The sequence below is a fragment of the Sorex araneus genome, chromosome 2 (assembly GCF_027595985.1).
Source record: "Sorex araneus isolate mSorAra2 chromosome 2, mSorAra2.pri, whole genome shotgun sequence".
NCBI classification, from domain to species: domain Eukaryota; kingdom Metazoa; phylum Chordata; class Mammalia; order Eulipotyphla; family Soricidae; genus Sorex; species Sorex araneus.
The window spans coordinates 223,427,101-223,442,184 of record NC_073303.1 but is presented as its reverse complement, the minus strand read 5'-3'; the positions used below and the strand labels follow the sequence as shown (position 1 = coordinate 223,442,184).

Below are 15,084 nucleotides of genomic sequence, written 5' to 3'. Positions count from 1 at the left end.
CCGCAGGCCGAGGCGCCCTTTGGCGGAGGAGGAGGGGAGGGGGCCCGGGGCGGGGGGGAAGAAATTATTTTATTTTATTTTTATTTTTTACGTTGGACCTCGCCTTCCTGCCGCGGGTGGAACCCGGACTCGTGGCCAGGGCTGGCCCCCGCGGCCCGCGCGTCTCTCTCGGAGCCTCGCTCACCTGTGGCCTTGACCCCCTCCAGGGCCCGGGGCCTGGAAGCGGGCCGAAAGGGAAGTGGTCTGCCCCACGGCGAGTGGACACCGCGGGCTCCGAGGCTAAGACTCTTTATTTAACAAGGGAACCGCACCTCGCGGCCCCGTGTCTCGCTGCTCGGCTGGGGAGGGCGGGGGCGGTGCGAGCTTAGTGAGCGCCTGAGCCGAACAATCCGAACCCTTCCACCAGACTTCCCGGCCCCAGTTTTCACTCTGCGAGTCCTCCGAGTCTGCGAGCTAGCGGGCCGCGGCTGGGCTCCCCGCCCCTCCCCACCTCGCCCCCTTGCTCGGTGGGCCGCTAAATGTGATCCTGCCTTGCTGTGAAGTTTCTGTACCTTCGACCTGGTGTTAGGTGTGCAAAACCCGTGTCCTACCTCCGTCTGCGCCCAGGCCCCACCCGAGCCTAGTTCTTCCCGCGAGCGCGTAGAACCCTCCTCTGACGTTTCTTAACCGGTGCGTTGAGGTTTCCTAACCTTTTCCCAAGCCGAAGCCCACCCTCTGGATTTATAGCTATGGTCTATGCAGTTGTTACCTCCTTTTTAATTTTGAATGGGAAAACAAAAGAGATTGGGGTGGCTGAAAGTAGGGAGCAGGGGTTGGGCGCCTCCCCCATTCTGGGGTCTGGATTTTTTTTGTAAATAAATTTCACAAGCCTTGTTTTTTCTGCCCGGAGGGAGTGAGGCAAGGACGGGCCGGGAGTAAGATTGGAATCACCCTCATCTCTCCAGGTGCCCGAGCGTGTGTTTCCATGTGCAATCCCCACCGGCCCCGCCCTGAGGGATTGCTGTGATTTTGTGCGGTGTGTGTGTGTGTGTGTGTGTGTGTGTGTGTGTGTCAAATAAAGATATTTCATTCTGTTCAATATTATGATTTTTATTTGACCCTTTTATTAGCCCCTCTCCTCTTAAAACCCTCAGTGCTCCTGAGGCAGAGAAGGAGGCAGAGACAGGGCTCAGCCTGTAAGGAAGGGGCATCGTGGAGGTGGGGTAGGCTGGGCTGGTGGGCCTACACCCCTGCACCCCATCTCCACCAGCAGTGGTGACTTTCGTGCTCTCAAGCTAAGAACAGTCCCCACTGTTCTTCGAGCTCTCCTTTCTCACTGGAGATGGCTTGAGCTGTGTCCAACCGCCCTGCAATGCTTTCCGTTTAAGTACACGTTTGTTGTGCAGTTAATTGTAACCATCATCGAATTTAAATTTATAGGAATTTTCTTGGCTCCACCACTCTCCCACCAGATGTCTCCGTCTGTCACAGTTAACTGTGTAAGGTTGAGGGTAGGGCTGGGGAGGGGGGAGGAGTTGTTGTTGCTGTTGTTGGTGTTGGTGTTGGTGTTGTTGTGTGTGCGTGTGTACTTCTCTTATGAGAAGACTGTTGAGATTTTTATGTATAGTTTTGAAAGTGGGAGGAGGAGAAATCACCCCTCCCTTTTCTCACCCCGGCCAGCCCCCCACACACACACACACCCCAGGATGGGAAGGTGGGACTAAGGCCCCTTCCCCTCTAGCACAAATGGCCAGGATCCTGCAGACACAACAAGACCCCAGCCTGGGGCCACCCTGATGTTTATACATTGGCTCTCTCAGCATAGGGAACCCTAGAGATTTATAAGGATTTGCCATGGGGTGGGGTGCTAGGGAAGGAGGTGACCCTGGGGACAGTCCCCACACCCATCTATATTTGCTGCATGTGTCTTCTGTATAAAGGCAACCAAGGGTCCTCTCAGCACTTCCCAAGAGGGCTCTCTGTCCCTCTCTGTTCTGAATTCGTTATTTGGGGGCAGAGGTTTGGGACCAATTTTTCTCATCTTTCCCCTCTCTTTGGAACTGTTCTGATGTAATTCGAAGAAAATGTTCTTGTCAATACAATTCTGTTGAATGAAAGAACTAAGTGTAGTGACTATGGACTCTCGCCTCTGGGTTCCGTCTTGGTTTTTGGTGACAGCAATCCTGCAACTTATTCGGGGTGTAGGACAAAATGTGGGGATTGAGGTATCTATGCAGCCCCCCCCCAGTTCACTCATGTGTGTTCACACAAATATTTTATTTAAGTCGGCATGCCCCTGGGGGCTAAGTGGGGAAGAATATCCCCTGTATGGTTCTCCTGGCATCATGGAGGGGAGCTGACCCCACACAGAGCTAGGCGGGCTCCTGTGCTCTGTGACTTGTGAGCTCTGGCTGTGTTCAGCAAATGTCGCAGGAATGCAAAGAGGGTTCTGAGTGAGTGAGTGTGTGTGAGGGTGTGTGAGGGGCACAGGGAGATAAGTGTGTGGGTGCTTGATATGACTCGTGTTTATCCACTAGGAATGGGGTTTATCCACTGGCCAGACCAAGCAGCATTGGCTTGTCGGCCTTGTTCTCAATAAAATAAGAGACAGCACTAGGGAACAAATCCACTTATCAAGCAAAATAGTAACCTCTAAATGGCTCTTGGTTGGGGGAGAATATTCGGAAGTCACAGCTACCATTTTTCCTTGCATGTGAGCCTAGAAGCCCCCAGCTCCAGAAGGGATTTCTGAAGGACTAGGTGGGGGCGGGGGGGGGGGAGTTCACATTAAAACAAACAAACAAAAAAAAGGCTTCTGTGATCCAGGCCTAGGAACCTGCCAGAAAAACAAGAATAAAGGTGGTTCCTCCCCCCAAACTAACCCACCTTTAGCCCCCCTGTGATGTCCAGCTCCCCTTGTCGATCAGGGGTGCTCTGGGCTCAGGCTCTCCTGGTAATCCCCTTCAGCGTGGCTCTGCCCAGGAACAAAAGATCCTCGTCTAGACGCCGCCATAAAGCAGCCCCCACGTCCCCGCGCCTCTAAACCCAGTTTCATTTCGCCCTTAACGACCCAGTCTGGCCTGTGTTAGAAAGGCTTCCGCCCTAAATAGTAAACAAACCCACTGTGGATGGTCTTGGTAGTCTTGGCTCCCCCAGCAAACCCCAGACCCCCACTCTATTACCCCCTTGCCTCCAGCTTTCCCCCTTCTCCCCTAGCCATTCTCGGCTTCTAGCTCCCCGCCCCCCCCTTTTACCCTCCCCTCCGCCCCCCAGTAAATAAACCCGAGGCCGAGTTCAAAGTTTCCCGGAGCTAAGGAGGAATGTTGGTTGTAAAAATCCAAGTTTATAGTGCACGTGGGAGTTTACAAGGGTATTAAGTGGTGTGGGCTGAGAGAGAGAGAGAGAGAGAGAGAGAGAGAGAGAGAGAGAGAGCACTCTGGGCCCCCTCCGTTCCGTTATGGACTTTGGGGGTACGGCAAAAACATGAGGGCTTCAAAAAAGAGAATGAGGCCAACCTTGGATTGGGGGTTTCTTGATCACGGGGGACCCCTGGGTGTTTGTAACTAGTCAAGGATAGATGCAAGGTCCTCTTGGCCCACACAGGAACCTCCCCCAGGCCTCTGGCAGGACCATGGGTTTCTTGAGGTCTCATGTGGAGAAGATAGGGTCTCTACTTGGGGGGAAGCCAGAGAGTTCTACATCAGGTGGCTGTAAGGGCAACTGAACTGGGGTATCAGGAACTCCGACAGAGCAGGAGAAATAAGCTGCTGCGCTGTCACGATGTCACGACTTCTCGATTTCTCGAGTGGAAGTAGGCTGAAAGCAGGTCAGGCTTCTCCAGTCAGGTCGGGCAAAGAAGAACTTTGAACTTCAAGGGAGTCAAGGGCGCCACCCCTTCCGTCCCTCCGTCTCTCCGCCCCTCTCCGGAATCCCTAGGGTAATTCCATTCCGGGCCAACGTTCCCTGCAGGGGCCGCCCCTGGGGCTTCCCTCAGAGTCGGGTCTAGGTCGGGCATCAGCCAGCTGAGTCCAGCACCCAGAGCCCGCCAGAACTGCGCACGCGACCCGCTCTTTATTATTCATATAAACCATGGCAGAGGCAACGCCCAGGGAAGTTTTTTATAACTTTGTTTGGCATAAAACTTTTACAAGATTCCTCCTCCCTTTCTAAAAAACGTCAAGTTTTGGTCTTGCCATGAGATGGAACCCGCAGCAACTTGGGAAGTTGGGAAGAGGCTCTGCAGCTTGGCAGAGGGAAGGTTGTTTCTGGGGCTGCCCCTCTGTCTAAGGCAAGACGGTCTGGAAGGTTGGGGGTCAACCCTTCCTGGGTCCCATGGGTACCCCCACACTGGGGCCTGCTGGCTGTGGAAGCCTCCAGAAAAGTCCTATCCACTCTGCTCTGGGACCCCAGAGTTTGGATAGTAGAGTGAGACCCACCCCCCAACACCCTCACTCTCCTATAGACACCCCCCACCCCTCCCGCACCTCTCTGCTCACTAGACAAAGTGGAGACCTACAACCTTGACTCAGACCTTGAATTTAGGATTGCTGTGTGTGTGTGTGTGGGGGGGGGTGTCTCTGTACATTGCCCAGAAACTCTGCTTCCTGCAAAGCCCACAGTGGGTCTGAAGCAAGACAGCATTCAATTGAAAACACCAGCACATTCCTGCCCAGCGGCAGTGAGGCCTTTGGACCCCAGAAGAGCAAGGCTGGGGTGGGGGTGCTGCAGCTCAGGAACTGGGAGGAGAACAAAGGTGTTCATGTGGGAATGAGGCTCTGGGCTGCTTTGGGGTGCCCAGGGACAAGGAAGCCCTCGGCAACTGCCTCCACCTGGGATGGACAGGACCCCACTCCTTTTTCCCCCTGACTCCTGAGCTCCAACAGGGGCTATTTTCCTGTTCATCTCTAGAGGTCAGGACAAAGGTGCCCCAAAGACAGGCCTGGGGGGACTTCGGGTTCTTTGGGGGGAAGAAACTGAAGATACCTGAGTTCGGGCCCCCAGTGCCTCAGGGAGCCCCGAGGGGCAGCAGCAGCAGGCAGGGTTGCTTTCCCTTCGTGCTAATGGCGACGGTGGAAGCCTGGCTGGCAGCCTCAGACACCCTACACTTCTTGTGAGGGGCTGGGCTAAAGGCTGAAAGCGGGAGAAGGTCAACTCCAAGCCTGCGCTCGCCCCTCACGGAGCCGGCTTGGCTCGTCAGAGAAAAGCCAGGAAGGCTGGGGGCTGGGGAGAAAGTCAGGGAAGGAAAATCAAAAAAATAATATGTATAAGAAGAAAGAAAAAGAGAAGGGAAGAAAAAAGAAAGAAAGAAAGAAAGAAAGAAAGAAAGAAAGAAAGAAAGAAAGAAAGAAAGAAAGAAAGAAAGAAAGAAAGAAAGAAAAGAAGGAAGGAAGGAAGGAGAAAGAGAGAGAAAAAATGGAAGGAAAAAAGAAAGAGAGAAAGAAAGAAAGAAAGAAAGAAAGAAAGAAAGAAAGAAAGAAAGAAAGAAAGAAAGAAAGAAAGAAAGAAAGAAAGAAAGAAAGAGGAAGGAAGGAAGAAATAAAAGAAAGAAGGAAGGAAAAAGAAAAGAGGGAAGGAAAAGGAAGTCACCATGAAGTTAAGAGAGAAAGAGGAAGGCTCTGAAAAACAAGGAAAAGTTCATTGCAGGGAGAAACGAAGGAAAGAAAAAAAGAGAAAGAAGCCGCTAAGGAACACGGTCGACAAAGAAAGACACAGAAAAAAAGGGGGGAAAAGAAGAAAAGAAAGAAACAAGGGACTGAAAGAAAGAGGGAAAATGTGGAAGAAAACAAAGAAAGATAAAAAGGCGAAAAAACGAGCATCTTCCAAGGGGAATGGAGCCGCTGAGGGATGTGTTCGCTGCCTCGGAGGAAGCCGGTCCAGCCGGAGCCCTGACCAGCGTGGAAACCTGGGGCCTGGCCACTTGGAAACAAACCATTTAAGTGGGTACCAAGTCTCCCTTCACCCCACAAAGATATCCTCCAGTCCTCCTCCTCCCCAGGCTTCCCTCCGAGGTGTTTGCGCTCTGGTTTCGATTCCGGGGACTAAGTTGGCAGGGGAAGGCAGAGCTCGGTGATAGGACTTCAGGCTGCGGGTCGCAGGGAGCATGTTTGGGGATAAAAGTGACTACTTGTGGCTGTACACACAATTAGGTGCAATTTAGCCTTGTGGAGAGATGCTTCCCCCCTGCCCACCCCGCCACCGAGTATTTGGGTGCAAACGTTGTACAATATTCCAATGAGGGAGATGGTGCCGCCGGCTGCGGCGGGAGAGCGGGCGGCGAGGCTGCACTGGACCGGCCTCCACTCTGTCTGGAACCTGTCTCAAAATCTCTTTTCTGGTTTCCTGAGCTTTCCTCGTTTTGCAGAAGAACTTTCTCTTTCGCTGGGGCTGAGCTCAGGGTTAGCAAAGGAGCAGAAAAGCCAATCTTTCCCTTAAAGTTTTTGGGAAAGAGTGATTTATTTGAGTCTTCACTAAGAGGGGGCAAGCCAGCAATTTCCTCACTGGTGCGATTGGTTTCGCATTCTGCTTAAAAAGAGATGCCAGTAGACACCCATTTATGGTTTTGATTTTATTATTTGGCCCCAAAGGGAGAGACACCCTTTTTCTTTTCACTTTACCTTTTCCTTGGAAATTCCCAGATGACTTCAGTTGCTTCTTCTTAGGGAAAAAAAAAAAACCAACAGGGTGTTTTCTGGGGGTGCATTGAGTCCTAGAGTCCAGAATAGGAGAAAGGTTCCTCTCTGCTGTTTGTGGGCACTGTATTTTCCTTCTTCTGATTTGCATGGGGATCCCTAGTTCCCCAGCCTTCAGCCTGCCCTCTGGAACCCGAAGAAAAGCCGCCGAGGAGTGGACAGGGGGCACCCGCCTCTCCTCCCTTGCTCACGGCCCTACAGGCTGGCTTGAGACCTGACCTGCACCCCATTTCTGCAAGACCTCCCAGGGACTGCAAGCCAGGAGAAAGGACAAGCCGGCTCTGGGTGGGGGCGGGGGGGGGGGTGCGGGGTTGGCCCTGACAGAGAAAAGCCCGAGCCCTACTGTGGCCAGCGGTTCCTGGTTCCTGGATTTCCACATCCCCAGGTTGAGGTGAGAAAGGGGTTCAGGCGGTAGGCACAGACAGGCCCTAGGACGTCTGGGAAAGTTGGGGCTGGCCTCACAGACTCCTTCTGGGGCCCCAATTCGTTCTCCAGGGGTGCAGGCTGAGGGGCAGGACCAGTGGGCGCCAGGAGGCAGGATGGCCGTGGCAGCCGAGTGCCTTTGAACGCCAGGCCCAGACAATAGGGCTGAAACAGCCTTTGCTCCTGGCCTCCGGAAAGGCCGAACCCAAGGGGGCAGGGCGACCCCACATCCCACTGTACTTCCCAGACCAACACAGAGGCTCCCCCCTCCTGAGCCCATCCTCACCCTCTCTTCTTCCACGCTCTCGCCTCTCTGGGGCAGGAGCCCTCGGTCTACAAACGCCCAACAAGTGATTGGCGTGTGTGCGTCTGGTGTGCCGAGGCTCCTGTTGAACAGCTTTCGGGTTTGCGTTTCTCCTGCGTAATTAGAGGCAAACATTTGTCCCACCGGGGGTCCCACTTAGGCTGATGAATTTGATTTCTTTTTTCATTAATGGGCCGTGTTGATCATACTTCTAATTATTTCAACTTTAAACACTATTTGCTCTTGTGAGGAGGGAGGGAGTTGAGGCAGGAGACTCCTTCTCCCGTTCCCAGGGGATCCAGATGCCTTCACAGGGGCAGGGGTTCTGTAGGGGCTCCTCCCCACCCCGCCCGGCTGAGGTGAGGCTTGAGGTGGGTGGCTCTGTTAAAAGGGAGAAATGGGTCCGGCCGCCCTGGTGGCCTCACCGCTCTCCTGCTGGCTCCCTAGCTTCAGCGTGGGACTTGCTGGTTTTGGAGAGGTAACCTGGAGCTGTCTGCCTCCCCCTCTCCTCGCCGCCTACCTCTGTCTGTCCCTGCCAGGCTGGGCTGGGCTCAGACCTTCCCCAGCACTTAGAGACTTCTCAGAGAGTTCCCAGCCGGGTGTGCACTGAGGGTCTCTGTCTGGACCCAGCACCCAGCTCCTCACAGCAGGAGAAAAACCAGAAAAGGCTAAGACAGCACCTGGGTATGGGGGAAGAGAGCCTCCCCACCACAGATCCCAAAAGGGGGGGGGATAAGGGCGGGAGAGTGGGACGCCAAACTTCAGGGCCAGGCACTCTAGGCAAGAAAATAAAGGAGACATGAAAGAGGGGGGAGGGAACCCCCCAAAGCCATATAATTCTCAATTGCTTTGGTCTTTAATTTCATCGCCCCATAAATGAGGAAATATCAGTTCCCATACTAAATTTTTATCCCTGGCTGATAAATATGACGGGGAATTTTCGTTGGGTCCTCATAAAAGCGAGCAGCTTCGATCAAACTGGTGGGGAAAGACTTATGCAGATAATACAAACAGAGCAGCCATAAAGTCTCCACCGTTTCCCGAGGGGTGGGCGTTGGGACAAATGGCTCCTGGATTGACTGCTGCCCTGGCTGGCTTGAGTCTCGTCTGGGGCCTAAACAGTCTAACCTTGTCTGGGCCAACCCCTGTGCTGAGCCCAGGGCTGGCGACCCCTGCAAATGAAAACACAAAAACCATTTCAAATCCTGCCTGGCTGTGGGCCCTGCCAGCAAAGTCACACACTGCATATTTGCTTTCCCTTTTCCTGGGGTGCAGGGATGGCTATGTCTCCTTTCACCCCGCTCCCACCCCAGGAGAGAATTTGGCAAATTTCTTCCTGCCGCCCTGCCCTCTCCTCCTCGCTGCGGCCGGCTTGGGCCTCCCGAGGAGCGATTCCCGCTCCTCATTCCTCCACGCCAGCTCGCCTGGAGCTGCGTCCCGCCGCAGCAAGGCTCCAGCCCTTCCGAAAGTCGAAACCTCGGGCTGAGTCCAGGGGGAAAATGCGGGGCGACCGGAAAGACAAGTTATTCTCCAGATTCCGTTTCCTGAGGAAGGGGTGGAGAATTTAGTTCGCTTTGGGAGAAGGACGATGGAGAAATGGGAAGAACTCTTGGAAACAGAGCTGTTCCCTGATTTTTCTCTTCTCTTTATTAAAAAGTACAAAACCAAAATTAGACCGGTTGCGGGTCTCCTCTCAAAAAAAAAAAATATTGCCCTTAGTTCATTACCTCTTGAAAGGACACTTCTCCGGGCCAGATTTGGTCACGAATGATATCCTGGTTTTCCCGTGTGATACGTGACTCCCCCAAACCAGCCGATTCCCTCTTTCGGTGAATCTTCCCTATTTTAAGTGGGGGTAAGGTCATTCAGGAATCGAGGGCAGCCAGGACCTGCAGCAAAGAAGCCAAAGCCACTCCAAGGCCAACGCCTTCCCCCTCCTCGCCCACATGGTCACCCAGCGGCACCCACCCAGCCGGGCCCAGACGGCTCGCTCTGTTGGGAGAGCTGGTGTCCCCGTCACCCGCTGCCTTCTTCCCAGACCCTTAGATCCAATGGGACCCCCCTGTCTCCCCCCCCCCACACAAATGCACTGAAAGGATAGTAATCCCCTCCCTGGCTCACCCCAGACCCTGGTGATTTCTCGTCAATCCCCACGGGGAACTTGCCACTCAACCAACTCCCAAGAGCTGCTGCCCCAAAGAACCAGCCCCAGCAGCACGCAGGAGAACACAAACTTTAGTTGTCTGGGAGTCCTTAACTTTTTCTCTGCCCTCTCTGCCCCTCCCCCCAAACCTCGCCCCCACTCCAACGCAGAGGAAGAAGGAGGGGGGGTGGGCAGTCAAAGGGGAAAAGAAGGAAAGGAAGGAGAGGACGAAGAGGTACCTGAATCGTGTCTTGACCTTTTAATTTGAATTTGACTGTTTTAAGCCCCAGTTGCCCGGCTTTCTCCCTCTCTCCCGTATCCCCCCCCACTTCGCCCCCATCTCCAGGAGTTGCCGGCTGGTTCTTGGGTGAACCGACCCCATTCTCCCCAGAACCCCCCCACTCCCACCCCCCTCCGCCCCCCTCCTGTCCCCGCTGCCCCGGGGGCGCTTCCTTTGTTCGCGGGGAAGGGCTCCGGCGTCCCTACCCCAAGGTGGCTGCTAGGTGGCGCTGTTACTCCACGCTGCGCGCTCCCCCTGCCGACAACTTGACCCCGCTGACGTCACGGCCGTCTGAATCATCAAGGCCATTTTCAAATCCCATTGGTCTAGCCGTCACATGGTGAGGACCGAATGCGCGGATAATTATGGAGCTGATATTTCCCCCCCTCCCCTTCTTCTCCCTCCCGCCCCTCCAGCCGCCCCCCCCCTCCCGGATGGGGGGAAAAAAAAGATGTCAGCTCCTCCGCTTTAGTATTGCTCCTTAAAAACCCCTCTCTCTGAAAATGACATGCCCTCGCAATGTAACTCCGAACTCGTACGCGGAGCCCTTGGCTGCGCCGGGCGGAGGCGAGCGCTATAGCCGGAGCGCAGGCATGTATATGCAATCTCCGAGTGACTTCAACTGCGGGGTGATGAGAGGCTGCGGGCTCGCGCCCTCGCTCTCCAAGAGGGACGAGGGCAGCAGTCCCAACCTCGCCCTCAACACCTACCCGTCCTACCTCTCGCAGCTGGACTCCTGGGGCGACCCCAAAGCCGCCTACCGCCTGGAACAACCTGTTGGCAGGCCGCTGTCCTCCTGCTCCTACCCACCTAGTGTCAAGGAGGAGAATGTCTGCTGCATGTACAGCGCAGAGAAGCGGGCGAAAAGTGGCCCCGAGGCAGCTCTCTATTCCCACCCCCTGCAGGAGTCCTGTCTCGGGGAGCACGAGGTGCCCGTGCCCAGCTACTACCGCGCCAGCCCCAGCTACTCCGCGCTGGACAAGCCGCCCCACTGTGCCGGGGCCAACGACTTCGAAGCCCCCTTTGAGCAGCGGGCCGGTCTCAACCCGCGCGCTGAACATCTGGAGTCGCCCCAGCTCGGGGGCAAAGTGAGTTTCCCTGAGACCCCCAAGTCCGACAGCCAGACCCCCAGCCCCAATGAGATCAAGACGGAGCAGAGCCTGGCGGGCCCCAAAGGCAGCCCCTTGGAGAGCGAAAAGGAGCGAGCCAAAGCTGCCGACTCCAGCCCAGACACCTCGGATAACGAAGCGAAAGGTAAGGCCAGCGTGGGCCGCGCGGCCCGCCTGGGACGCCTGGGCACTTGGTGGCCCGGGCGGGGGCAGGGGGAGGATTGGGCCGAGGAGGCCCTGGATGGTCCCCGGGCACGCGACCCGGGTTTGCGACTCGTGTCCGGTGAGCGCTAGGCTGGTGGCGCGTCATTCGGGTCAGGAAGGTAAGCGGCGAAGAGGTGCGGGCCCGCAGGGGCCGCGGGCGCGGAGATCGGAGGGTGGTGCGCCCCGCGGGCAGCTTGCAGGCGCCAGGGCTGCCCTGGGCCGGTGGCCGCTCCAGGGAGCGCGCTGCCTTTGGTTTGCTTGCTTTAGACTGGTGTCCTGGGGGACCAGGGTGTGCAGCCACCCCCCTCCACCCGCTGCTCAGATCTAGAGGCTTGCAAATAAAAAAAAGGGGGGTGCAGAAAATGGCGATCTTGTTCAGGGGTCTAGGGAAGGCTTGGTAAAACAGAGGTGTTTTTTTTTTTAATTTTTTTATATTTTTTTGCTCGGCTGCGTTTTTCCAGTTGAAAATGGTTTCTTGAGAAGCGCGATTTGTTGTTTGTAGGTCTGATTTGCTGGTGTGGTTTGGGCTCCTGCGGTTTGGGGCTCGGCCGGCCGGGGGGCCTCCGGCAGCCAGGCTGGAGCCGGAAGAGGTGGAGGTGTGGGGCTGCCGGCCACGTCTCTTCTTCCCTACACCCCACGCCTGGCTTGGGGTTGGCGTTGGAACAGGGCATTTGAAACGTTGCAAGTTTTTATTGTTGTTGTTGCTTCTGATGTCCCCTTTAAACACTGTTTTTCTTCTTCCTTTTTCTAGTTAAATTGCATTTTTTTTTCGTTGGTTTCCAAAAGCAGCTTACTAATGAGTGGCTGGGGAATTTCTGTGTGCGTGGCAAGCGATTTTCTTCTGAGAGAGAATGTGGCTTTAGTGGGATTTCATTGTGATTTGGTGTTGGGGAGAGAGAGAGAGAGAGCCCTGCCAGAGTTCAAGCTCAGGGTTCAAGATTCATTTCTGCTGCAGGAACTGAACGTCTCTGGGGCCTCCCCTGAAAACTGGAGGAAGAATGTTGTGGAAACGGGAGCAGTGTGGGGAGGCAGAGAACGACTTTTCTAGAAAAGTTGGAGCAAAAAGCATCAGAAAAGGCCCAACAGGGAGGAAGGTAGAAATCTGCTCCCTGGCCCCTGGAGGCTGTGTGGAAGGGGGCTCCTGAGGGCGGAGAGGTATATGAAACGCTGAGAGGTGAGCAGAGATGTTGGATGGGGTGGGGGGGTGTTTAAGTATGTGACACACGGGCATACCTGGTACTGACCCGGATTCCACTCACCCACACCCTCTCACGGGGCTTCTTGCACACTCACGCATGCCCTTTCGTGTACACACACACATGCACACACGCGCACACACATGCATGCATTCTTTGGCGGGCAAGGGCAAAGCCTCCCCGCCCCCCAGCTCTCCTCTGCAAAGGTGGCCTTGGCAAATCCAGCCTCCAGTGAGCCAGGGGTGGGGGCATGGGGGTGCTAAGGAGGGTGAGGAGAGAACGAACGGGGGTACAGCTCCCCCACCCCTGAACCTTCCAGTGGCACAGACATTGTGTGGAAGTTTGGGGGTAGATGCTTTCCCCAGCCCTGAGTATTGGTGGGGTGCAAACTAGGACAGGAAAAGCTGGGGTCCTGCCCCACCAGAGGCAAAGTCAAGGTTAGCAAATCTCCCCCCTGACTCAAACCTCCCCACTTTGGGAGGTAGGGCTCCCCTTTCTCTCCTACCTTCCCCACGGCAGAGCAGAACCATCACCCCAATGAAGCCCAGAGCAGAACCATCACCCCAGTGAAGCCCTCGCCCCCTGCTCTGCATCTCTGTGCTTTCTGCCTCCCTCCTCCCATTTTAGTGACTCCACCAAAGCAGGGGGGGGGGTTGTAACCAGACTTTCCCATTGGTTGTTTCTCTCCTCCCCCCCAAAAAAAAACCAGTAAGAAAATAACCCAACAGAGTTATGGATGGGGAGGCTTGGCCAGGTCCATCAGAGGCTGCAGGTGCAAGTGTGGGAGCAAAATAAAGGGCATTTGGATATTTTCAACTGCAGCCTCTAGTTTGCATTTTTCTGGTTCTTCCTGATATCCCCAAGGCCATGCCCATGCCACCCCCAAATCAAAATAAGACCCAGGAAGCTGGAAAATTCCTTTGGCACAGGAGAGGGGAAATGGAGCCGAGCCATCAGTATTGTCTATACTGGGTGCCTGTCTCTGCTCTCTGGAATCCAGAGTTTCCCCTGGAAAAGATGCCAAGGTCTCTTTTGCTTTGAGGAACAAGGCTGGGCCATCTCAGCCAGAACGTGTGCCAGGGAGAGCCCGGAGACAGGCACTGCACTTACAGTGGCTCCTCTAAGCAGACACGTGTGCACACATCCCTCCCTATGTCCCTGGGCAGGAGCTGCGTGTTTCTGGGGGAACACACGTGTCCATGCTGCAGAGACGTCTCCAGAGGCCAGTCAGATTTCCAGGAGGTTGCATGTCATCAGGAGCTCACTGTCCCCTTCCTGTGGCCAGGAGAGTGAGCTGAGCCCTCCCCCCAGTGTATCCCCAGCATGTCGCCCCTGATCCCTGCAGCCTGTGCAAGTTCCCTGACCTCGCGCCTGGGGAGATGGTCAGGGAAGGGAGAGCTGGCAGTGGAAGGGGGTAGCCCCCTGAGGGGGGGCACCTCAGATGGGAGGCAGAACTGGGGGTCTGGTGCAGGGCCCCGACTACAATGGTCTCTGGCTACTGGGGTGGGCAGCGTGCCTCCCAGGGACTGAAAGGAACAAGTGGCCCTCGCAGGCAGCGGGATGGATTCTGCTGTCCAGTCTGGACGTGGAGAGGGCTGCTCCTTCTACTTGGACTTTTGCAACAGCTGGGATGGACCCCAGAGGGAGGAGGGTGTGAGGCTCAAAGCACCCACCAGCGTCAGCTAACTGAGGGAGAGCAGGAGTACTCAGAATCTGCTAGGTCAAGGTGGCTGGGAGTCATTTAAATTCAATCAGTGCTCCAGAGGCCAGAACCTCCTATCTTTCTCCCCTTTGGGTCAGGAGCCCCAAGAAATTCTAGGAACTTTGAACCCTCAGGAGCCCAGAAGCCAGTCTGCAGGGGCTAGAGCAGCTCCCCGTGCTCCCTCAGCACCCCCCCACGGCAGGCTAGCCGAGGCGACAGCGTGCTGGAGGCTTGGCCTCTTCGAGGGATACTTATGCAAATAATGTTATTTTTAACAGAGGAGATAAAGGCAGAAAACACCACAGGAAATTGGCTGACAGCAAAGAGCGGAAGGAAGAAGAGGTGCCCCTATACTAAACACCAGACGCTGGAATTGGAGAAAGAATTTCTGTTCAATATGTATTTGACGCGAGAGCGCCGCCTGGAGATTAGCAAGACCATTAACCTTACAGACAGACAAGTCAAAATCTGGTTTCAAAATCGCAGAATGAAACTCAAGAAAATGAACCGAGAGAATCGGATCCGGGAACTGACCTCCAATTTTAATTTCACCTGAGCGCGCGGCCTCCCCTCCCCTCTCCTCCCTCCCCTTCCCTCCTCCTTCCTCTCCCCGCCCCTCCTCCCTTTGTGCCTGGTGGTATATTTTTTTTTCCCCTCCCTGAGTATAAATGCTACGCGCCTGCAAAAAAAGGCAAAGACCTCAGACTCTCCTTCCAAAGGACCTATGGTTCGTGCTGCGCAGATGCGTTCACCTGAAGCATGAGAAATGGGGTGCCGGGGGATTGGGGGGTGTGGTGTGCCCGCATAGACCAGGGTGGGAGTGTGGCTGGTATGTGTGTCAACCCCTCACTCACCCACACGCTCATGTACAGCATCCTGTTCTCCATGCAAAGTTAAGGTCGAATCCACCAGGTTATGGGGGGGAGGGGGGAGGGGGAAATCAACCAGAGAAGGTCCGCAGAGCACAGTCAGAATTGCTCCTTCCTTGCTGCGTTTCCTCCTTAGAATAATAGACGTTTTGGAAAGTTCGGCTAGTGTTTGTGTGTTTGTCGTAG

The 15,084-nt window shown here is 55.1% G+C and overlaps 1 protein-coding gene across 1 annotated transcript; it reads left to right on the top strand.

Moving 5' to 3' along the window:
* The first annotated feature begins 10,321 nt into the window (after positions 1-10,321).
* HOXC10 (homeobox C10) lies at positions 10,322-14,585 on the top strand. Its single transcript, XM_004601550.2, has 2 exons — positions 10,322-11,072; positions 14,308-14,585. Exons 1-2 carry the CDS (start codon positions 10,322-10,324, stop codon positions 14,583-14,585), a joined length of 1,029 nt encoding a protein of 342 aa, XP_004601607.1.
* The last annotated feature ends 499 nt before the right edge of the window (positions 14,586-15,084 follow it).